The sequence below is a fragment of the Sylvia atricapilla genome, chromosome 5 (assembly GCF_009819655.1).
Source record: "Sylvia atricapilla isolate bSylAtr1 chromosome 5, bSylAtr1.pri, whole genome shotgun sequence".
Classification (NCBI taxonomy): Eukaryota; Metazoa; Chordata; class Aves; order Passeriformes; family Sylviidae; genus Sylvia; species Sylvia atricapilla.
In genome coordinates, this window is record NC_089144.1 from 56,086,003 (window position 1) to 56,111,618 (window position 25,616).

The window sequence follows — 25,616 nt, forward strand, 5'->3', positions numbered from 1 at the left end:
GGAGCTCACACAAATTTCTGTCTTCATTGAGAGTCTCTGAAACACCTGCCCTAAGAGTAACAATAACAGGAAAAAAAAAAAACCACCAAAAAACCCAAAACAAACAAACAAAAAAACCAGCTCATTTGAGGTGTCATGCTACAAAGATAATCAAACTGTTACTTGATTAGTTTTTAGCCCATGGGCTAAAGTGACTCCTGCAAGGGAAATGGAAGTTATAGTGGGTAGGGAATAATGAAGTGCAGGCAGCTTGAGGCTGGTCCCTCAATCCACAGCTGCATTTGGGTGGTCCAGCATTCCAGCAGATCTTGAAAGTCTCCATGGAAACAAGGGCCCTTTCCTGGGTCTCAGAGCAAGGAGGTTCCCTGTGCTGGTGCCAACAGACAAGAGACACAGGGTAGAGATAACTGTTCTTTCTTTTCAAGGTGTTCCATGTCCTTCTCTTTCACCTTCCTCCCTACAGCAACACCCTGGGAGTCAAGGGAAGCTGGTTTCAGTAGGAGGTTAGAAACTCCTCAGTCCTTTTGCTTAGGATTCTGGTTTAAGGTCCTAACAGTAACAGCAGCAAGCTCTTCTTGTATATCCTGACTGTGTCAATATTGTATTTTGCTAGTGGGAGGACAAATTGCCTGAGTAAAACATACATCTTTTCACTTGGACTTTACTTTTCAAGACTTTCAAGGACTTTTCAAGAAAATATGTTGGACACAGCTGAGATAAATATATTCTCTGTGGGGAGAGAAAGTAATTTTTATTTTTATCCTGTGTTTCTTCTGCTTTCTTGATGAACTGAATGCTTTTACTCTAAGATAGGGCACAGGGAAGACTTACAGCCTGAGATCACTTTGCTGTGATATGTGGAGAAGAACACGAAAGCATCATATTAGGCTATTTTTAGTGAAAACAAAGTACAATAAACTCTGGAATAAAGGGGCTGTTTTTCCTAGGCATTAGGAAAGGATTGTCAAATTGTCTTTATAGATGATATTGTGTGCACAGTAGTTCTGCTCTCACAGGCTGAAACCTGAGCTATGCTGGAGTTGTTCTGTGATAAAGTGACTTACCTTTCAATTCAACTGAAAATTAAAAATGCCAAGCCCATTGTGGAAAGAGCAGGGTATGTTTATTAGAAATAGCTGTCAAACAAAAAGCTCACCTGAGCTACAGTGTCAACTTGTCTTTAGATGTTGCAATTCTTTTTGTGTGGTTCATGGTGTGCCATGATTGCGTGTGTCCTTAGAGCCTTTTATTTCCTAGTAACGTAATGGCATCTACTGCAAACCTCACAGTACTTCCCTCATGGCAAACAGGAGAGGCTAGCTGATCCCCACACTGTACAATAAATGTTTCCATGTTACCTGAGAGTTTGGCTTTCTGGCCCAAACTAACTGCTTGCAGATAAACTCTGGTAACAGGTGATTTTTTTCAGGTGATTCATGTTCCTAACTCCTTGCCCTGTAAGTGATATTAGGCCCCCTCTTCAGTGTTGGGCTGGGATTTTTCCTTTTAAGTGATCCTTGGTCCTCACTTCTCCACTACTGGCCGTGACTCTCTCGTAGAAGGGATGAATTTAGGCTGATGGTGGCTATCAGGAGTTCCTTTTGTTCCTTCTTGCTTTGTGGCCATAGCGGATCTGTTCCTACCATAAGTTTCCCAGTTGGGAAGACAAAACTGCACGTTGGGCTTAAAGGTCTTTTCCCTTCTAAACGAAGTTGTGATTGGGAAAAGAACAGAAAATCTTTGAAGGAGAATTAGCAGAGTGTTGGCAAAACATCCACAAGGAGATGGAGACAGTCTGAAATTATTTGAGACATCATGCAAATCCCGGGGAAAGTTGCTGTAACTGTTAGAATTGTTAAATAGTAAAACTGGAGTACTTGATGAAAAAAGGTGGATGAAATGTTCCTGCTGAGAGGCCAGTGTTTCACTGTGGGAAAGCTTTGGCAGTGATAAAGGACCTGCAAATTCTTGCTCTTTCCTGCCCCTGCCTCATCCCACTGTTGCTTCACAACACCCTCAGCAGTGCTGACATAGCTCTTTCTCAAGCCACATCATAAACCAGTCAAGTGTATTTGTTTAATTCACAACATGATCCCACAGAATTTCTTCCTACACATGTAAAGGGACAAGAAAAATATGACCTGAGTTGCTAAAGGTAAGAATTTCTAGAAAACCTTAAAGCTGCTGCCAAACCCTCTTTGTTTAAGCATAGTGCATTTTGGGTTTCAGGAAAGAGAGCAGCAGAGGATTGGGATGAGTTTCCCCTGTGAATACACTGCATTGATTGTCTTAAGCTTGCTGTCAGACCTGCAGAGTATTGAAATTAAAGCTTATGAATGTACACATTTAATAAATTATAGGGCCCGGGCTCTATCTCAGAGCTAAACTACAAGTAGTCTAAATCTGGAAGAAGCAACCTGCTATAAGAAAACTTTTCTGTAGTGTAAAGATGATCTAAGAATTTCATCATCCCTGAGGCACTGCTGTTTGGTATGGTGACTAGAGCTGCTGATTGCTTTTGTGGAGTTTTTGGCACCTGGGAATCCTGGCAGTGCAAAGATGTCCTACTCTTCCTTGAGTTCATCAGTTGACTTAAAGGTCATAGATAATAGTTATCATCTTCTGTCACTATTTATAAGACTATCTACTTGTTCTATGAAATATTTACATTAAGTTTTTTCTGTCCTGCTAAACACTGTGACTTTCTAACCTGAATTTGAATGCTGAAGTTTACTGAAGAGGTTGAAAATCTACAAAAGTGCCTGACTTTAATTTGTAAACAGATCATCCAGTCTCCTTAGACTTGAACTCTTTATATCCTTTGAAGTTGGGGTATACAGGATCACTCTATTGCATTTATTCTTCAACCCCTCACTTTGACAGCTATTTTATCCTGTAGGACATTATTATCCTGTAGGATATCCTATAGGAGATTGCAGCTAGATCAAATAATTCTCAAGTAAGTAGCATCTAAACAAGATTTTTTTTCTCCCAACACAGATCAGCTACCATCTCCTTCCTGAATCTGTGCTTAAATTTGCTTCTGTCAAATGGCTCATGCTGCATCCCCAACATGATTTCTTTCTTTTCTGGTAATTAAGGACTCCCTCTCTTGCAGGACATCTCTGCCATTCAGTTGTTAAAATCCAGGTTTCTTGGCTTGCATTCAGTATAAGATCAAAGAGGAGGGATGTGGTGGCAAAGGCTATGATGCATGTGGTGGCAATCTCCCAAAACCTACGCCGGCTTCCACTGCAAATTGAGGCCACCTTGGTGCACTGTATACTGTGGTTTCAAACACCCTTCTGATAAAACAGGAATCCTTGGGTTCTACTGTTTCTCTGACTGCCACCTTTTTTCTCTTCTCATCCTGCTGGAAAGGGGTCAAGGAAGAGAATTGGCAACAATTTTAACAGAGCATCTCTGTAAGGCTCTGAGTACTCAGCCAGGAAAAATTTTCAGGAAGCCAAATATGCTGAGTTTCAGGCTGTTTTATACTGCTGGGGGAGGAGGGTGAAGAAAAATATGTTTTTCCTAAAATAGTATTTTTTGCTTCTGAGATTTCAAGAATTAAATTCTGAGCAGAATGAAACACCTCTTCTGCTTTGTTTTTCTTTGCTGTCATGACAACAGAGAAGTTATTTTATGCTATTAAACTGTAGAAAAAAGATTGTTGCTGCTACCATGTACTAACATGTACTTTCCTAAGAGTTGTAGTTGAGTGGGAACCCTAATCTGTGTGCAAATATCAGTAACTGTCTCTGTATTGCATGAAGTATCTTGAAGACTACTCTTTGCCAAGGTCAATGTGTGTTTTGGCTGTTAATAATATTTTTTTTTTCTTTCTTGTGACAGGCCTACTGGGGTTACATGCTACTTTTTATGTCCTTGTCCAACTGAGCTGTGTATTTTGGCAGCAACCAGCATGGCAATCCGTGTGTACCTCACATCAGCCCTTCCTAATAGTACTCTTATCTGGACCTAAGATTAGCAGGAAGAAGTCCAAGGTGAGGGATAGCCAACAAATGTCACAAGGCTTGGAGAATGTGGACAATAATTCAGTTGGTGACACCAGCAAGAGGACCTTGTGCCTTTTGGCTGCTGTTCAGAGAAGCAGGGATTTGTAAAAGTTTAGTTGCTACACCAAGTCATTTAATGTTTATTTTCACAGCATCTCCAGGGTTTGGGCTAAGGACAGACTGATCCTGTGATTGCAGAGATCCAGGGAGCTAAGAGACCTGCTTAAGGTGCAGATCTTTCGTATTTCTGCTTGGCATAAATTAATTAAGAGAGGGAGATGTGGCTTGTTCTGAATATCAAAGTTTAAAATATGCAGAACAGAGAGATTTAAGATGGAATGTGCCTGCTTTGCATGTCTTAGTGTGATGGAGCTAAAAGCTCCAAAGCAGCTTGCTGGTACTTCAGAACTGGTAACACTTGATATTTCTCTCTTCAGACTGTGGGCTTTGTCTCCAAGATCATGAGGTCATACAAAAGTTAAAGAGAGCATAATTTCTTGGGAAAATAAAAAGCTATTAAGAAAAATTGAATAATAAGGGGTTTTTTTTCTCAAATGATATGGATAAATCCTTACTTCTAGATGGGTCCAAAATACCTTCACTTTGGCACACAGCAGTTTCCTGTCCCTGCAAGAATGGAAAGGCTTAAAAAAGAGAATAATTAGGAGGCATATTTATTTCTGTACCTCTCTGTGGTCCATGAAGCTGTGCTAGTATACCAACTTTGTCTGGTCCTGTGAGTTTTCATGCTAGACCCTCCAGAGGCACTACCACCAGATAGGCTGCAGAGATTGACATTGGATTGTTCCATGGAATTTCGCTTCCTGAGGCCTGTGAAGTCAGCACACATACCTCATTTTCAGCTTAGAAATGACTTCAAAATTTAAAATGAGTCAACTTTAATAGGACCAGGTGGGATTTCCTAGAAATGAAATGGATTTCTTTCTTTTATTTATTTTTTTTAATAGACCGTGCTAGAATGAGTGAGGGGTAGGGGAGCCAGCATTGCAAACTTTGTGGATATTTTTCTTTATCAGATAATTAAGATATTGTTAAGTATATTAAAAAGTAATTAAAAACCTTTATTCTCTGTAAGAGCATGGAAAATTTGAATGCTTCATAAGGGTTAGAAGGAAGATGAAGGCAAACCTGTACACTAACTTGGATCTGGCACTGGTTACAACAGGGTTATTCAAGTGCTTTCAACTTAATTCAGACTTTTCTCAGATGCTGAGAACCAAATCATCATTGAATTTCTTCTTTCCATTCCTTGCTTGAATGTCAGTGCACAGAGGATGTATTAGATGACATTGGTACAATCTGACCATCCTTTTCTGATGCTGCTCTTATGTTTTATTCAGTGCTAGGGTTTTTTTTTTTTTAACTCCTGCAAATGTGCCTTGTCATCTCTCATCAGCATGTCTTCTAAATATTGGAGAAGAGGGGAAGAAAATAATCAGTTCTTTTATGTGCAAAAGGAGGAAAAGTTTTCGCTGTGCCAGTGTGTGCCAGCCAAGGGGCATTTTCTATTGACATTTTATTGTCTCTTCTTTCTGGAGAAGTGTGTTTCAAAGGTGCCCAGTGCTGCAAAGCTCTCTGCTGCCTCATTATTCAGAGCTGCTGATGTGAAGAGGAAAAGTTCCTTAATGCAGCTTTCACCAACTCCAGGGAATTCTCTTTAGTTTCCTCTTCCTGCTCTTTTCCCTTTATCTGAAGAGTAAATGTTTGTGTTTCTTGGAGAACTTGGGGCAGAAAAATCTGCAGGCTGTGCTGCCTGTCTTCCATAGAAACCAAGGAGATATTAAAGGTTTATTTTCCTTGCAGCTCGTGAGAAAATCTAATTTGGAAAGATATAATTTTGATCTTCTAGTTTGGCTTCTTCCATGTATAATTATTATTTCCTTCCTGAATCCACAGTTTTGTCTTTTTTCTCTTGAGTGGGAGGAGTAGCTGCATGGCAAAAAAAAAAAAAAAGTATCAGGAAACCAGAACTCACCAAGAACCAAAACAAGAGCAGCAGAATACTTCTTCATATTAACGTATGGAGTCGATAGGGGTGAAATTGTAATACTGTAACAACAACTTTGATGAAATCAATATCTCTTACAGCGTATATGGTTTTTTCTTGCTTTTGTGCTCTTCGTCTTGTGAAATGGATATTGCTTCTCATTCCTGTTGTAGTGTGACCTAAACAATCTCAAGGAATTAAACACAACTCTCCAAAACACCATGAAGGTGTTTGGCTGGTACTGCATCATTAAATCATTACCAGCCCCTTAAATGGCCATGTTTCTGACAATGGGAATAATAAAATACATGTTTACATTGTTTCTCTGGGGTCTTTCAGAGATCATTAATTAAGGTGTATAAAACAAGGATTGCACAAATACAGTACTGCGTTTTAAAAAGCGTTTTTAGCAGCAGGGTGTGGAATAAACATTGCTATGTTACTGGTGAAAGATTTTGTGAAAATGTAGAAAGAGTTCTGCATACTCATAGCTGAGTTTCAAATAAGGAAGAGCTGATGAGAGTAGAAAAGTGTTAATACGTTTATAAGTGCAAATAACATCATGGTTTCTGTATTTTGGTGATACCTTCTTGCGAACTGCACTTTAAGATCTGTCACAAAATATTATGGCAGTGGCTGCCAGATGTCAAGAAATGAGAGGGTCTGGGTCCATTTCCCATTTCCTAGTGAACTATGTCCTTCTTGACCAAAGCCTGCTTTGATCAGTGCCTGTGTTAGCAGACTGTGTTGTCACCTATCCACAGCAGGCCAGCTGGCAAATTCTGTGGGAAAGATGCATTTTCCAGAGCATGTGAAGAGACCCTTATAGGTGTTTTTTAATTTCTTTCATCTGTTGGTCTCAGTGTTGAGGAAACTGTTTTCTGGAAGAGCTCCTTTTCCACTTCATCCATGTTGCAGATCGCCAGGATATCTCCCAGGAGTAGGTTGGCTTTGTGTGTTTAGAGATCTCAGAACTACTTGAAGTTTGAATCTGCTGTGGGTAATTCTGGATGTAGCATGGTGAGGAGATCTCTTGGATTGGCACTTCCAGTTCACTGTGAGGTGTCTTCTGGTAAAAGCTGAATGGAAAGTCCTCCACAAACACACTGACTCAGATATTAATCATGGAGTCCTACTGACTCTCCTTTTTGCTGCTCTCTTACTTTTTCTTTTTTTTTTTTTTTTTTTTTTAAGGTACATTTTGTAATCGCAGCATCTCCAAGACATGTTCGTCCTGTCCCATGCTCAGTGGGTTTCCTTCAGTTTTCCACTTTGATCAAACAGTGCTTTACTCTGAAATTCCTAGCTGCTTTGGAGCTCTCCATTAATACCTGGCTTGCTTTCATATGGGCAGTGAAGGTTCTTGCTTAATTGGGATGCTTCTGTATTCCCTGTCAGAGTTTCCAGAGAGGAAGGCCTGCATGCTGTGCTTGAGATCCCAATGAAAAACAAAACTTGCAAACTCTTAGGATAATGTTTCCTGTTGAAAGGAGCCAAGGTGAAACCAATATTCTCACTGGGCACATCAGCTCTTAAGCTTTCATTCTCTGGCCCTGAGCTATCCCACATCCTAGGGAGGAGCAGCAGGGATCAGCCATGCGTGTAACTCCATGTTTCTCTTGCTAGAAGCACTAGATCAAGGATTAAAGAGGTTGGAAGCACATCCAGACAGGGGCAGTCAGAGTGAGCAGTGGAAAAGTCTACCCAGAGTGGTGAGGTGTAATGGGAGGCAGAAATATGCAGAATCTGGAAGGTGCCATGTGTCTCACTGGCTCGTATTTTAAGAACTTGTACACTTTATAATTCTTCTACATTATGCATCTAATTTTTTTTACTGCTGCGTTTTCCTCACCCTCTCTCCAGAAGCCTACAAGCCCCATACTACTGTCTCCATTGCCCCTTCCCAATGCTCCAACTCTGGATCCCTGTAGGAGGAAGCAGCCTCTTGGATTCTCCTCACTGTGGTTTCTTGCTTTTCCAAAGGGGGAATTAGGTATTTGTCAGTCCATCACATCTGCACAGTGAGAGTCACCACAAGGCAACTACCAGGCTGGACCTGCCTCAGGTCTGCTGCTGGAGCTGCCATAGTCTCTGCACCTTGTCCTGCCTCCTTATTCCACTGCCAAGGACTCCAGCAGCAAATCTGTCAGTTTGTTGTGGCTCTGATTCCAGTAGTGCCAGAATTGCCTTCAACAAAACAGGGGATGAAGGGGAATACTGGAGAGCTGGTTGCAGGTGCTGATTTCCCAGCTCACTGGCAGAATAAGCCTGCTAGCAGTGTGCAATAACGACCATAAAATTCCCTGTGGACTTCCTGGAATTATGTAGGCTTTGGTCATGCTTCTTCCCTGCTACTGAAGGGTTCAGTCGTGCTCTAGACAGAACAACTTTGCCAGGTGCTATCAAATGCTGTAAGCCTGAAAGATAGAGAAATGTGGGGAAAATGAAAAAAATGAATGCTATTTGTTTGTATTTAGCCTGAGATTTGAGTCACTGATGAGGGAAAAGGCAAAGCTGTGGTCTTCCCATTGATAATGTTCTCTTTCAGGTTTCAATTAAAAAACCCCAACCTGCAGATATCTTAAATCCTTGAGTTTGAAAATACATGTCTATATATATGCTTTGCTATGAAGTTAACAGTACAGACTCTCATATTCATCTGGTCATCCTTTTAAGACTCTTCGTGGTGAGAAATATTTTAAATATTTTTGTCTTTCAGCTCCAACCAAGACAAGACTTAGTTCTAGACTGCACTTCTTAATGAAATCCCAACATAAAACTACTCAGGCTGCTGAGCTTGGCTTCCTATTGGAAAGAAAAATAATTAGAGTTACTTAGTTAACCTGAAATCTGTGTCTGAACACAGCAGGTAATTTTTTCCACTCTGTTAGATCTGAGATCTAAAGTGTGAAATGTCATTTTAGCTTGCTGTCACAGGACTGCTAAACTTCTTATTGCAGTCACCACAGCTACTGTATTATTTGAACTCATCAAGACACTTCCCTCACAACATGTCAAGAGCTTCTCAGCTGGTTTCCTCTGTCTTATAAGGAAGGTATGAACAAGTTCAAATGTCATGGAGGGGTAGAGGAAAAGGCATATTTGCCCTGTTACAGCTTATAAAAGTTCACAGTGTGAGGTATTCTGTAGCTACTGCTATCGTAGTCTCGATGACCCAAAAATGGATGAGGCTCAAGGAAAAAAGCAGTTGGCAGATTTTTCTGTCTGCAGCTTAAAAACGGTTTTCTGTGCATGAACTGCACAAGTACACATATGTTCCTAAAGAAAAGGTTCCAGTGAAAGCCTTTGTGCTCTGGGGAATCCAGACAGACTGAACAGGTGGACTCTGTGATCATCAGAAACTGGGAATGATAAATACCTGTATGTATGTTTGAATCCCTACAGCTTTATAGTGTTATTCAGCCAATTATTAATTATTTTGCCTTTGTTTTGAAGCTTAATGGGAACAAAAATGCACTTTTATAGTGATAAATCTGCACAGGAGCACAAAACTACTTGTATTTTCTATTTATATCTGCCACTAGACATAGCTATAGGAAAAAGTTGTAAAAATAGAAAGGTAGCATGGTAAAAATAGTTGTTTTTAAAAGCATGGTAATTAGGAGGGACATAATTTTGACCATGTTCCTGTACATGGTCCTCAGTTTCTTATTTTGTTGTTTTCTGCAGGGTGGTTTTTTATGGGTTTTTTTGTTTGTTTGTTTTCTTACAAAACCTAAATGTAGTTTCATTTGATTACATTAATATTTTGGAGCATTGTGCTTAGATATTTATCTGACAGGGGCACTAGAGGGAGTGACAGTAGAAAAAAGGAAGGCAGTCTGTCCATCATTCCAGGGCATAAATTTACTTACTGGATAATGATTGGTGATATTGATTTACTTGGATCAATATTGCTGTTGACTCTAAATCTTGAGTGAAGACCATTCTTCTTTATGTCATGACAGTGCCTTTGTGAAGAACACAGTTGCTGTAATCACATAAGTATTTGTACTGCTGCTGTCAATCATCACTTCATTTCCATTTGTTACAGAAATGGAGACAGTTTTTAGGCACCCAGGCATTTTTGGGGCTACTGTGGGATAGTTTTTCATGAATGCTGGCATGTGGAAATTGCTGGGAGGTAGCAATCCTGCAGCTACTGTCCTTCAGAGCAACTGTGCTAGTTGGACCTATAAGAAGCCTGGAGAGGGACTTGTCACTTGGGTAGATAGTGACAAGGGGAAATGGCCTTCAGCTGAGAGAGAGTAGGTTTAGATTGAATATTTGGAAGAAATTGTTCCCTGTGAGGGTGGTGAGGCCCTGGCACAGGTTTCCCAGAGCAGCTGTGGCTGCCCCATCCCTGGCAGTGTCCAAGGCCAGGCTGGATGGGGCTCTGAGCAACCTGGGATAATGGAAGGCATCCCTGCCCATGGCAGAGGGTAGTTATGAAATGGGCTTTAAGGTCCCTTCCAGCCCAAACCATTCTGTGGTTCTGTGCTTCTAACATTGCCAAGTCCACCACTTAACAACATCCCCAAGTGCCACATCTACATAGCTTTGAGTACCTTCAGGGTTGGTTACTCCACCACTTCCTTGGGAAACCTTTTCCTATGCTTGATAACCATTTCAGGGGGGAAAAAATTCACAAATGCTATAAATGCACTATTTTTGATGGGGGACAACAATGAGTAGTGGAAAAGGACAGAAAATCTTTGTTAATACATTAGCTGCTGGTTGCTAATAAGAAGTTATCAACTGAGATTTCTAAAATAAAATAAATGTGCCAGACAAGCCTGTTATCACACAGAGTTAAGTCTTAATTTCACTGAGACCTCCCTTGTGCAATGAAGGGGTGCAGAGTGATTGGTGTGCAGTGGATATGGCAAGGGTTTTGATTTAGGGTTTGGGGAAAGCACTGCTGGTTGTAGAGATCCTAGGAGAAATAGCAAGAGGAAAATGGCTGTGAAATGTGAATTGGGGGATGATAAGGGGAAGGATTGCCTGCAGGAAAGCTCTGATGCAGAATGTCTGCATTTAATTAGGCTGAGGCAAAGCAAAAATTCCCTTCTAGTCCTGATCTATGCTTTGATCCTGTAACCTGCTCAATGGCTTTGCAACAGCTAGCTTAAAAAAAAAAAAAAAGAGAGTGAATACATATGTGGACGATGTGATGCAGAAAGGAGCCTGCAGAAGCTGCACCTTTGAAGTCTCTGGTAGCTGCTGTTCTTACCAGGTGGACAATTAAATAGGGTTGAGGCAGAATACATTGATATTTGGGCTACTGAGAAATATTTGTTCTTTAAAATCCTACATGACAGACGTAGGTATGTCCTCAACGCCGTTGCCTCACCTCAGCACCAAAATGTTTACAGGCTTGTTTTCCTTAATTTTGGAGAGACAACGTAGTGAGACTGAGCAAAACTAACAGGTTTCACTAAAAAGTCAAGAGGCTCCTGTATCAGTTGTGTTGCATCAGTGGCCCTTCTGTTTCATTCTGTGTTCTGTTTCTTCATGGTAGTCAAACAGTTTTTACTGCTCAGGAGAGTCAGAACATTTGCAAAGCTGTGCAGGTAATGCTTAGGCAATCTGGAAATTCCAGCTTTTGCCCACATCTGTCCTGGGGGCAGGTCTTTGGCCCAGCAGCCACAATTGCCAGAGGTTTCCATGTCTGTCTGCTTGTCATGTAGCATTCAGCAGTGTGCAGGATCTGGCTGTGCACGCTGCTCGTTGTCTCCAGCTCTTAATTATGCTGTCACACTTCCCTGTCTCTTTAGATTTAACTGCTATAAATTAAAATGGATTGCAAAACTGGTGTGGTTTTTCAAGTCATGAAGGGTTTCCGGGAGCAATGAGTTTCTCCTTGCGTGTTGCTACTTGGGGATGCTGTTATGGATTTGAATTGCTACTGTTGGCAAACAAGAAATAATTTGAAATGTATTAGCTGAGGAAAAGTGATTTAACCTTCAGGCTTCTAACAACAACATTTATATTTGGTGTAAATTGCTTGGAGCAAAATCTCTTTTGCAAAGAGGATTATCATCAGGAGTTCCGTCTGGCTGTAAATGTGCCTATCTTTGAATCACAGGATTTTATTTCTTTATGCTGCATTAGCTTCTATAGTGCCTGTACAAAGGATGGATTATGACCTTCCTTTTAATTCTGTAGCTAAATGAGAGGAGGTTTATCTTTGTTGTTGCTGTGAGGTGACGTTAAATAACTGGAAGTTCAACAAACCATGAGGAACTTTTAATTTTTCCATAGAACAGCCATTTTATCATTCTCTTTGTTTCATTTTCTGTCATCAGTAAAATTTCCCTGACTTCATAGGCTACACAAATCTTTCTGTGCCTGAAGACCTTTGGAAATGCATTATGTAATTTCAGTGCCTCCTTGCTGGTACTTTCTGCTTGTTTGTGTCAGCAGCGCTGTTGTCACAAATGGTGTGCAGTGTTGAACTACAGCCATTTTCTGCTCTGATTCACTGCTGCTTATTACTGAAAATGCAGGAAATATTTTAAATCCAAAGGCTCAAATCTAAGCTAATTTATGTTAATCCTCATTGAAACGTTGGCCATTGCAGTGGAGCTTCCCTAGTATTGAGTTTGGCCCAGAAAATGAAATCAAAGGAGCTGAGTGACCTTTTCCTGGTGTTACTGAGGAGCCAGAACTTAAGTCAATATGATGTAAAACAAGTCACTCTTTCAGCTATTTCTAGTATGCATGGTGTGTATTATTTTCTGATGATTAAACAAGCAATAAATGCTTTCATGCAAAAAAAAAAAAAAAGTATTAGAAATAATTGCTTTTATGTATTGTAATTACTTGCCTACTTTGGAGAGTCTCTGTAATACATCCCAGGACAAAATATAAAAGAGAAAATAATTATATGAAGATGTATTGTTCAGGCATCCCCAGTGATCAGCCCATTTAAAACTCATAAAATAATTAATAGACTGAAGAAGTAAATTGATAAGACAGAAATAGTCTGTGACCACTTTATACTGCTTTTTCTGACCGCAGCTATACAAGTTCTCTGAAGCAACAGAGAAATTTTTCTTTCTCTGCATGTTCCAGGTTAATTATAACTCTTCTAGAATCCTGATTAAACAAAACCGTCTTATGTATGATTGGATATTTTCACCCAAGATTAAAAATTTATTTTCAGAAAGTAACCAAGAATTATTTTGTCTTAAAGGACTCCTGCTGTCTGTGGCTTTGTTTCGAAAACTATGCTTGTCATTAAGTATAATTTTGGTTGAAGCCGGTTCATTACATTTAATATGATGTCTGAAAGACTCATCTGAACAGGCCAACCTTCTTGTTTATGGAAATTACATCCCTGCATAAAGTTGTATAAGGAGAAGCTCATCAAAACCAGTCTGAGTACAAGGAGATGCCAGAGATACCATTTTTGAATCTAGATGTACATTTTTAGGCATACGGTCCTTTGCTCTTGCACAAAACTAAATTTATTTTATTTTTCATTTTATGCAGTTGAGTTGAAAAGACAGATATCTCAACACATAAGCTTCTGAAATGGCTGCTGGGCTGTTTGAATAGGGCATGATCCAAACCATACTGAAATAGTCACCTCTTCCAGTCCACCTCCATTGCTCATCCTCCCTTTTGCTGTCCCTGCGTGACACCTTGCAGCTGTGGGGTTGCAGTGGGCAGTGGCAGCATTCAGTGAGGTTCAGGTCCACATTTCCCTTCGCAGCACTCTGGCTCTGATAGCACCTGACTCTCTGTGGAGTGTAATACACCATTGCAATCTGGATGCAGATTTGGCATCACCGACACATGTGAAAAATGAGGACAGTTGGGTAGTTGTTCTGTTAAATATCAGCTCAATCGTACCTGCTCTGGGCAGTGGGAGGTTCTTCTGTGCTATTCAGCTGAGGATATGAGGGTTGTCTTTTGCAGGAGGGAAGTATCAAGTTTGGTGGGATTAGGATTCCCACCTTTCCCTTTGCTTGCCCTTTAGCACAAGATCATGGCTTTGTTTGTAATGCAGCGCTGTAGCTCATCCTGTTTGATCCAGAGGAGACTGTGAGAGGCAGCAGTATCCTCAGAGCAGCTTGTGCACTTGTGTCTGCAAAGATGCTCAGTGGGATTCCTGGCTCGTGGTTTTTTCATGCTCTGGCTGGAGATGAGTCAGCATCAGAGAGATCTGTGCTGCTGCAAAGACACTGCGCTCAGTAGTTCAGGTGGCATCAGTAATTCCTTTCCTGCACCAATTAGTGCCTAAAACATCTGAGTTGCTGTATATACTCACTTGAATTGAGATTCAGGAAGCCCTTGCATGGGCTTTTCTCTGCAATTCAGTGGCTTTCTCACCTCCAGTCAGATTTGAAGGAGCCAGGAACCTCAGCCTATGAAAGCCTTCATCCTTCTCTACCTCACTAAGGATCTCCTCACTGCAACTTCTGACTGTAGTTCAAATAGTTCTACCAGGCACTTAATCCCTTGTAGTTTATTTGACTGGAAAAGTCAGAGCTGAGTATTGACTATTCTTTAAAATGAAAGGCCAAAGTATAATTTTCTACAGGAAAGAATTTGAAAAGGCATGCATATAGTTCTCCTTGGTTTGAAGTTGACCTCCAAAGAGTCAGGTCAGCAGGCATTACTTGGGTCACACCTTTTGACCTCAGAAATCCTCTGGTTCCTAAAAATTTCTGTACATTCTTCAGTACTTTCTTTACAAAGGCCAAGCAAAATCAATAAAAACAGAGAAAAAGCAATCACACTCTTAAAAATATAAAAAACCAAAGACAGTTGTACAAAATGAAAAATTCAAAACCAAGTTGAAAGGAAAATACCTTAGCAACCCTGAATAGAAGCTGGATTCTGCCTTTGAACCTGGAATGTAATAAAAGCCTCTTTAAATTTGCTTGAACAGTAGAGATGCAGGGATCTGTCTGAATATTCCAAATTGCAGCATTCTGGTTTTTGTGTCATGATCTCAAAACATGATGTCATGTGTGTGGATTAAACAAATTCACAGATTTTTTTTTTCCTGATAATTAGCATGGCATCAGATGGGTACAAAATTTTTATCATTTCTTCTGAAGCTCGTGTAGGAAATAGAAAAATAAATGTACTGCAAAGAGACATGAACCTGCTCCCACAACAGGCAAACACCATTTCATTCTTTGTGGCTTTTTATTGTGGATGAGGCCTTGAGCAACTGGATCCAACTCTGAAATTGGCCCTACTAACTCTAGGCTGCCTAACTTGGACTGCTTTATTATGGAAAATAGGAAGGATGGGCTTTTTCTTCCCTTTTCATTTAATCCTAGGAGGATAAGCCAATAATCAAGAGCAACAGCAGATTGCCTTGAAAGTTTGTTTTTTCTGTGACTGTGTTTGGTACTTCCATTTTCATCATAGCAGCATGTCTTGGGAGATTAAATTTTTTGGGTTTTTTGAATCAGACATTCAAAATAGTCTCAGACTAGATGAGGAAGAACTGTCAGATATGTACATGTCGTCCTTGTCAGAAATGCTTGATGAAACATGGCTGCATAGTTAATTTTAGGGACACTTCAAAGTAGTGTGATTTATTTACTTTACTATTCTAGCAGGCATTGAACATCTGGCCAAAACAAATGAAGCCCTTTTTAGGTAACTCAAGCAGGGAACCCAGATGAAACAACATAATAAATTGATGTCCACCACACGTTGAAGCCTTTCACAGTTATTTATGCAGTAGTCTACAACTCTTGAGAAAAAGCAGCAATGCTTAGTGATGCAGGTTGGACATGCTCTCTACTCCTGAAGTGTGGGAAGGAGGGTAAATCCTCTGGCATTCTCCAAGTTCCTGGTGCAGCTTACTCTATAAATGTTCCATTCATTATTTGTGCAGTTATGATCTTTTGGTTATGAATTCAAAGCAAGTATTCAGTGCCTGGAAGTCGTCCTTATATATCTTTTTGTTTCCTGTTGTTCACGGGGATTGGTACAGCCTCTAGTGACTAAGGACTTCTCTCCTTCATTTTTCTCCATTGCAGAGCATGTGTCATGCCAAATTTCTGAGGTCTTTTGTCTTCATCTGGCTAAACTACTACCTTCTTCTGGTCCTACACACCTTTCACACACTTCCAGCTCTGCAAGTTCCTGTCTTACAGTATGAGTCAGTTTTTCTGAACCAGAACGAGATGTGACATTTTGTTATAAATAAGTTAATTATCCAATAGTTTTAACCTGTTGGTTTAACTTCCCAAGTGGCCAGCTCTTTAATAAGAACAGTTTTTTAATAGGCCTAGATGAGCCTTCTGCATTCATCTAAGTTATGATCTAGATGACATCTGAAAGTAGGCTAATAACCAAATCCACTGAGCCAGAATACCCACAGCTATTAGTTTGTAAAATAGTGTTCCTAAGAGGTTATTCTGCTTGACCCACTTTCTAAACTGGATTCTACACCTGATGATTTGTTGTGGATTCAGAAATTTGGGGATTTTCATTGGTTTGATGCTGAGTACTGTGGTCCCAGGCAGCACTGGGAAAGAAGAGTAATACTCTGTTAGTCTTGACCACCTAGTTTGTGTCTCGGAAGCTTTTGCCAGAGGAAGAGTTTTTTTGGGATACTTGAAGATCATTGTTTTGGTTCTTGAATATGTGATTGACAGCATTTTGCTATTCTTATTTCTTTTTGTTTCAAACTCAGAAGGTTTTTTCAAAACATTTACTGGTATTTTTCATGAGCCTTTTCCTTGCAGTGTGTGTTTTGTGCTTGCTGTGGGTTGCCCCACTTCAGAGATGATTGTTTTGCTTCTGTTAGGCTAATAGGGGAAGAGGGGCTTTTCTAAGAGGATTCAGTCCAGCCTTGTTTGCATTTAATCAACTTAAGAGTTTGAATCAGGATGGCTGGGAACATTCAGGCCTGGAAACCACTGCATCTAATTAAAATATTTAACTGGGACATGTCATGTGGGAGCCTGGTCCATGTCAGTGGATCTCCAAAGGGGAGCCTATCACGTCTACACTCCTTAGAGTGAACTGGGATGAATTCTGGCCATAACAGCTCATAAAGGGTGGTGACCTGCACGTGGTATTGCAGTTGTGCAATGTCCCTCACTGTCTCGTCCATGAGAAGAGCTTTCTTCATGGTGTTGTTCCAAGCCAAGGCAACAGGAAAAGACTGAGCATGTCGATGAGTGATGGCTGACAAGGAATGCCGTAGGCACAGTGGAATTGAAGTGGAAAACACAGCAGTGTTTGTGAGGAAATCTCTTTCTCCTTTGTCTTGTAGGGATAGCAGCATATCTTCATGGCTGCCACTTCACAGTAGCAGATAAACACTGTTCGGCACTGCAGTGAGCATCTCCTGCTGGGAGCCTTGGACAGCACGAGCTGTGTTTGACCTCTGTGTGCAGCTGTGGTGTCATGTGGAGTATAAGGCTGAGCTTGATTTTTTTAAGCTTCTCAGATTTTTGTGCTTTATTTTCACAATGAAGACTTTCTTAAAAAAAATTTTTAAAATTTCCATTGACTGAACTAATTTGAGTTAACATAGGTGACTAAAAAGGTTATCCCAAAAGCCTTTAAAGCCTTATTTCTGCATCTTCTCAGGTACCTGCTGCAGGAAGGGACAGAACAAGAAAGCATCATGTCTTCAGTCTCAGCTTATTACAATGGAAAGACCGTGCTTATCACAGGAGCTACAGGTTTCATGGGCAAAGTACTGGTGGAAAAACTTCTGCGCTCCAGCCCTGAAGTGAAAGCAGTTTATATTCTTGTCAGGCCAAAGGCTGGACAATCCATGCAAGAGAGAGTGGCCAACATGTTGAAATGTAAGGTAAGTTCATATGGTTTATTCTGGAATCTAATCTAAAATCCATTTAGCTGGGTGAAGCAAAAGGGCTTCTGTTTTACTCAGTTCATGAAGAAAAAAATGCTGACTTCTGCTGTAACAGCTGTGTATTTTTGCTGTGTCTAAGACAAACAGCCAAAAGAATTATACATGAACGAACCTGTATATATCTGTTTTTGATGGGTGCCACAGCATTTTACACTATAATGATATAATCTTTCTAATTCCATTTTTGCATGACCTCCATCCATGTGTCTTGATCCTCTTTAGTTTGCCATCCCAGTGAGGAAATCTGTAGTGGCAAGAGGGATGTCAGAGCCCTCTGCTGTATTTAATGTAAACATTTGTATGGAGACATTGACTTGGCCTGAGGCTCTCAAGATTCTCAAGATCCTCCACATCGTAAGGCAGTGGTGAGGTTGTGAACTTGCTCACACTCCTCCAGCTATGATAAATGCCAGAGTTCAAGCTCATGCCTAATGCTAGTGTGAATTTGTACGTAGCTGTTGTGAAATGAGAGGAAGGGACAGATCTGGCCCTAGCAGGCAAGGAATTACTTGGAATTAATCTGAGAAATGTCAACATATTTTAATGGAGTTTTGGTCTAAAAGTTTGAACAAGACTTGACTGGAAGAATACTCCTCCTGTGGAGGTTAGAGGTAAAATGAGTGACTTTGAGACAAGTAGGTATGGCAGAAAATGTGCTTTTTTCCTTTTAATGTTTTGAGGCATTTAGCTAGGAAAATCTTATGTGTTTCCAAGAACGTTGTTTGGTTTTGTTATGTTTTTAACAGAGGGTAGATAGTTTTCATATTCAGGAAAATTTGTGAGTGATATAAAAGGAAACAATCACATTGATTGCTTTTTGCAACTCTGTCATGGAATGATTTAGGTTGGAAAAGACCCTCAAGGTCTTTGAGTCCAACCCTCAACCTCACATTGCCAAATCCACCCTCATCTTTCATCACAGTGGATAATGTTTTTTTTCACCAACCAACAAAATCCCAAATGTGCTGTGTTTTTGCCTTTTGTGTTTTAAAACACTTGAGGAAGTGATAAACCTAGGTATTTAGCAAGACTTCTGTAAACTCTGTTTGCATTTTATATATAAATACTGCTGGCTTATCTCTTCGGTTGGGCAGCACAGCTTGGAGGTGTTGTTAGCTCTAGGTGAGGTTCCCTAGTAGCTGTTTTATTGCTGCAGCTGTACTAGATGTACCCATTTTTCTTCCTAGGATGTGTCACCAGTTTTAGACATGCCAACAGCAAACAGGACCTGATAACCTCTCCTTGAACCTTTGGCAGCCTGCTCCAACGTGTTTCAAATGAGCAAAAGGAGAGCAGAGCTCTAAGCTAGGCTGCTAGGTTAGTTAGCCTTGGGAAGAAAAAAAACTCTAACAAGTCATCCAAGTCCTCTCAAAGAAAGGAGATGTCTTTCTGATGCTGGTAGTTTTAAAATTACTCAAAAATCCTTGCCTAAGGCAGAAACCCTAGTCAAGGGTTTTGCCATGAGCAAATGTTGACACCCTTGGAGATTTTTTTTTTTCTAGAAATGAAACTGTTAATTCCACTAGAAGTTAATTTAATGACAGATGAGGAGGGCAGGAAACAATATTCTTAACATTTTGCTGGTCTTTTCTAGTTAGTAATAATCTAGAGACTGCCCTTTCATTTACAGTTGTGGTTTACATCCTCCAGTTTGAGAAATCCTTGAGGTATGTAAAGAATAAAAATGCAGCAAAACTTTGCCCCAGACCTTCAGATGACATTCCCATTTGAAATTTCTGGTTGTAATCTGATGAGATATATTGGAGTAAGCACAGGAAACTTCAGAATAAAATCCTTTCTCTTATTTATGTGTACTATTTACATGTACTTTTATGGTTTCTAAACTCTAGTCAATAATTATTACTTTTCCCCACAAACTGCAGATTTAATATGCAGGATAGTATTTGTATCTTGGTTTAGGAGAATATACTTTATTTCTTCTTTCATATCCTACCTTATGTAAACTTCTCTACTGACCCATGACACATTCACATTACAAGGAACTCTTTCTTCTTTTGCATTTAGCCTTGACCTAATATTGTCCTCTGGATTTTCTTGGTTGCACATGTAGAAAGGAAGTATTCTAGGAACCAATGGAACAGAGCAATACAGGTTGCCAACTCTTAAATACTCTAAACAAAGAGATAAAATGAGTATTTGAGATGAAGTAAGATCAAAGTGAAGCAGATTGGTTAGAATTAGTTACATAATGTTTAGGTTCTTCAGGTAAGGTCCTCTGAGGACTCCTGAATTTTGGTAGTACTTAGAAATATTTTCAAAGAACTTGCCTAGAATTTTGATCCCTTTGCATATATATATCCCTTTGCATATATATATATTATGATCCCTCTGTGGAATTTGTGTGGCTTTTGTCATTATATCTACAAGGGTTTAAACACTGACGTGTCACATTTGTGCCCTGTCTTGTTTACAGTATGTGCATGTGAATATGCTGGAAGATGACTCCTGTTAAATAGAAGAGCAGCTGTGGGTTACAAAAGGGTGATACAGTGTGAACAGGCAGAATAACTTAGTTTATGCTTTTCAACAGTTGGTTACTTGGAATTTTTCAACTTCTGAATCCAACATGGAAAGCAAAATACAGAAAATAGTTTGGGCGTAAATCAGAATTCCTTTACTGCATTCTGTAGCTGAATAGACATTGAAATTTAATATAAAGCTGCTTTCCTTAGGTCTAGTAAAATTAGTTTTATATGCAGGTGCCTTAGTGCATTAATATTCAATGTATAATGAACAGATACTCAATTATCTCAGCATCAAATCCAAAACAAGCATGGTGACCTTGCTATTTATGAAAGGAGATGTTCTATTTTCCAGCATCAAGTCCCTAAGGGAATCAAGCTATTACCCTGTGCTTAATGAAATGCCATGTCTGCCTTGCACAGAGCACAGCTGTTACACAAAAAACCCCAGATTTCAGTACTGGCTGCTGCCTGGATGTGTCCAGAGATGTGAGGCAAAGCTTGACAGGGTTGTATAATTGTTAGTTGAAGGGAGATGTGTGTTTATCAGAGAGGCAGGGAATTGTTTCAAGGAGCATCTTTTGCTGTCTGATCCTTCTGTGCACAGAAATAGGGAGGGATGCTTGGAGGGGTTGTCTTGGATTCCCTGGAGAGCAGTTACTGGGCTAATGCTGAGTCACTGATTGTGGCTTTCCTGTTGTCCCTGGGAGAGCAGAGCGTTTTCCATGCCCGGCATGCAGTGAACCAAGGCTGCTTGCTGCTGCCAGGCTGTTTCTCAGATATATTTGTTCAGTGTTTCTAATTAGAAAGATCAGACAAAGTGGGGAGTGGAAAAGGCTCTTATTAATGTCTCTGATAATTCAAGGAGAAAATGGGGAGGCTGTGAATGAGGCTGCTGAAAATGGGGAATTGGGTGTGACTGTAAAATGCTGCTGCTTTTTCCTGTGACCAACCACAGTTAACCCTTCTAGTTACAGTGGGTGCTATAGACAGAACTTCTCTCCCCTGCAAAGCTTTGTCTGGAGCTGCACATTGGGATGGGCAATGCTATCAGACACCTTTGTCTTTTCAGTGTTTCCTCATGAAGTGTGTTCTGTTTATCAGCAAACATCTAGCAAGGCTCTGTAAATTTCAGCATATCATTCCAGATTTATTTTTCCCCACCTCCTATGACTGTCCTTGTCTTTGCCACCTCACTCATCACCATAAGCAGTAAAAGCTCTCCATGCCAAACTGGTGCAGTGTCACTCCATCCCTGAAATCTGCTGTGACCACTATAGAGGGGCCTGTACTTGGATCAGGGTTAATGAAGTTTTTGGGTTAATGAAGTTTTTGGGTTGATGGAACATGGTGATATTAGGTCATAGGTTGGACTCGATGGTTTCAGAGATCTTTTCCAACCCAACTGATTCTCTGATTCTGTACGTGCCCCATCCCTGAAAGTGCTCAAGGACAAGACTGAAATAATAGTTTTTCTAACTTTGGGTTTGAGGAAGTGAGTTATAGAGTTATAGAATCATGGAGTCATAGAATCAGTTATCTTGGGAAAAGACTCCTACAGTCATGGAGTCCAGCTGCTAATTCAACACTGCCAAGTCCACCACCAAACCATGTCCTTAAGCATCATATCTTCATGACTTTTAAATACCTCCAGGAATTGTGACTCAACCACTCCTAGCCTGTTTCAATGCTTGATAACGCTTTTGGTGAAAAAAACCTTTCCTGATATCCAATCTAACCCTTCCCTGACAAAACCTGGGACTGTTTCCTTTCCATTCTATCACTTATTACCTGGGAGAAGAGACTGGCCTCTACTTTGTTAAAACCTCCTTACAGGTAGTTTTAGAGAGCCATGAGGTACCCCCTGAACCTTCTTTTCTCCTGGCTAAAAAGTCCCAGCTCTCTAAGCCACTCCTCCTAAGACTTGTGCTCTAGACCCTGCTCAAAGGCATTTCCAGCTGCAAGAAGCTGTGTCCCTTATGTTACATGGCTTCTCCTTGTAACTCCTCCATGACTCTCTCCCTGAAACATGAGTCTCTGGTTACTAAGAGGTGCAGTTCTGTGGTGGTATCAGCATGGTTCCTGCTGATGTTGCAGTACTGGAAGCTCTAGGAAAGATTATGACCTAATGGTGTGATACATTGTCTTTTATTAAAAGAAGCAATGCAGCTGAAACCCAGACAAGCCTTGGGGATGCCATTTGTCTCCAGGTCACAAGCTCTGCCAGATGGTACTGAATTCAGACCTCAGTTTTATCACTGTCAAGGAGAGGTCACAGTGTAATACTCCATCTTTGCAAACTGTCTCCAGTCTTTCTGCTCCTGCGGGTATTCACAGTAGTAAAGTCAACTTTTTTAAAAAATAGCCTGCAGTTTTCAGTTTCCTCCACTTGGACAAAGGTACACAGTAAATCACAAAGGAATTAAGAATGTTTAAATGACATAAGGTTCTAAATGAAAGGCAAAAGCACAGTATGATTTGAAACTGTAGAAATGAGACGGATTACTTTGAAATTAGTAAATCATTGAAAGCAAAGATGCTTCTCAGTTAATTTCAAGTATATTCATCATTCTACAAAGAAAAATGTTTTGGTGTCAAAACCTGACACATTGGTTTCCTCATTTTCCACTGGAAAGAGAAACCCAGCATGAATCAGGGTAGTCCAACATCAACCAGGGGCCACCTGCCTGGCAGCAACCGCCAGCTCAGCAGAGTCTTGATCATTGCAAGGTGTGTGTACAGAAAATATGCCTTCTGTGAAGGGCAAAGCAAGATTTTTTTGAGCAGCTCAGCTTTCTCTCTGCCTACTTGCTTGGCTGCCGCAGCAAGGAGTTTAATGGTTTCTGTCTTCATGTCTTTTTACACACATACTCACCACCTGCAGAGCAATCTGTAAAGCTGTCCCATACTTTTATCTTTACTTCTTGGTTTCATGCAAGTCTTCTGTGGCCTGGACTGGAACCACAATAAATCATCAGATTTCAGGGTTGTTGGTTTTTTTGTTTGTTTGTCTGGGGTTTTTTCCCCCCTTAAAATCACTTCATGATGTCAAGTAGATTGTGATCTAAACAGCAACACCTCCAGGAGAGAATACAGAGCCTCAAATAGAAGCATTCCAGAAAAATCCCTGTAGCCAATTGTATGCTAATGCATGTGCCGCTCGTGCAGTAAAGTTTTTAAAAAAGCTGAAATCAAAGGAGAATTTTCTTTGTTTCACCTAAGATATGTAACAAGAGATGTGCACATGTTTAAATATTAATATTCAGTTTTTCTGCTGAAACTGTGAAGATACTGTGGTTAATAATATGCTGCTGTCTGAGAACTCTGATGGTCAGAGACCTTATTTTGTCCAAGGAGTGTTATGGACAAGCTTTTTATGCAGCCAGCAACAAAACTGTGCTCTGCAGCCCAATGAACATACGCACATTTGTATAGACACAAATGCACACATACACATAAGGGCACTCTCTTTCAAGTTAGCCATTTTTATTTTATTTAGTGGTGGTTGTCCCAAGTGATTTGTGTGTTAGTGAAGATTCTGCAGTGAAGATTCTGCCAGCTGATAAATGACAAAATAAAAGTTAAGCCCTTAAAGCAAATGAGCAGGCAGTACCTTGAGAATGATGCAATTAAAAAAACATCAACAATGAGATTTTCTCTTGCCAGTAACAGCATAGAGGTTGCAGTTAAGCTGCATTTGCTGCCATCTGTAAAATGAAATGCATTTTTAGTGCTCCATAAGCAGTGATATTTTGGGACACTTACAGCCTGTAACTTCACAATATTTTTTCTTTAATGTGCAAGGGTGTCGTACTGAAGAAAGAAGGAATCTCATAAGGGAGTTAGCAAACTAAGATTGCAGTTGAGTCACAGCTTTAAAGGATCTTCACAACATTGCTTGAATTTGCATTTATGCCTGCATACTTTCTGGTTTGCAGCCAAGGCCCAGTTCCTGGAATCAGTGGAATTTTCTCTTGGTACCTTCACTTAGCTTTGGTTGAGTATCTTGTGAAGGGTAGATTTCAAAGAGGTGATGGGCCCAAACAAGTAGTTTACAAGTCATCCTTTTAATTCTGTGGCATTCTGGTGGATTTTCTTTTTGTTCTGGATAATGACATGTATGAGTTTGATTTCCCTGCCAGTATTTCAGCTTCAGATGACAGCGATTTAAACACAGGGAAAAGTGTTTGGTACAGAGATGAAAATGCAGTTAATCACTCTTCTAAATCTGAGAAACCAATACTGTCTGATTCCAGCCTTGGAGCATAAGCAAGCTAGACAGTTTCTGTGTTAGCAAGCTATCAAACAGAAGAAGTAATTATTTTATTGGTACTGCTGACCATCCACCTTTATTGGTACCGCTCTCACCCACCTCTTTTCCCATGTGATTGCATCTGAACTCAGCCTTGTGTGTCAAGTTGGAGATGGAAATAGTATCCTTATATTAAAATTCTTTTCATGTGACTAAAGAAAAACTTTAGATTCTCTAATTCACAGAATTTCCTTTTATGCCAGTTGGAGATGTCTCCATCCAGAAAGTTGTGCCTTTCCAGGTCTCCTTGCCTGGAGAAAACTTTCAGCCTCACCACTACTGCTGTCTACATATCCTAAAGGAAAAAGTCAAGGAAGTGGGAGAGTGTGCATGAGAGGGATGGAGGAGTTCAGCATGGCATTTTCAAAGACGATGGGTAAAGAACAAAGAGCACTGAAGAGAAAAGCTCTCCTACGTAAGCTGCAGAGTTTTACATCAGTAGCAGAAATCAGAGCCATTTCCCAGCAGCTTTTGCTGGCAGCAAGGCCAGGGAACAACATCATTAGAGAAGTCCTGTTGGGCATCCTTTGTAAGCCACTGATTTCTCCTGGATCCTGGTTTTGCTCAGGCACACGGGAGAGCTGAGTTTTTAGGCAGCTGCACAGCATGCCTTGTGTTCCCAGTTTTGCCAAGTGACCCGTTCACCAACAAGGCCTTCAGCAAACATGTTTTTAAACAATGTTTGTCGTTTTGCTGGAGCCTGGGACTTGGCTCTTGATGTGTGCGAGTTGGCACAATTCCTTTTTGGGCTGTTGCACTTCAGAACTGCTCTGGACACCGGCGGAGCTGCTCGTGTACCACAGCTCATATGCAGGCCTGGGTTCTCTGCTTGGGATTGGGGCTGAATGAGGACAGATGACCTCAGACAACCTCTGGGGGCATGCAAATCATAGTTAAGAAGAAGGCTCATGTTTTTCTAGAGTGGGTT

General features: G+C 40.4%; 1 protein-coding gene across 3 annotated transcripts in view; it reads left to right on the forward strand.

Annotated features, from left to right (window-relative positions):
• The window catches only part of FAR2 (fatty acyl-CoA reductase 2), a 117,792-nt gene that overhangs the window by 41,435 nt on the left and 50,741 nt on the right, over positions 1–25,616 (forward strand). For all 3 annotated transcript variants that reach the window (XM_066319570.1, XM_066319572.1, XM_066319571.1), the window contains exon 2: positions 17,605–17,830. In XM_066319570.1, the coding sequence (XP_066175667.1) occupies positions 17,642–17,830 (189 nt within the window). In that variant the 5' untranslated portion in view covers positions 17,605–17,641. The remainder of the gene's footprint in view (positions 1–17,604; positions 17,831–25,616) is intronic.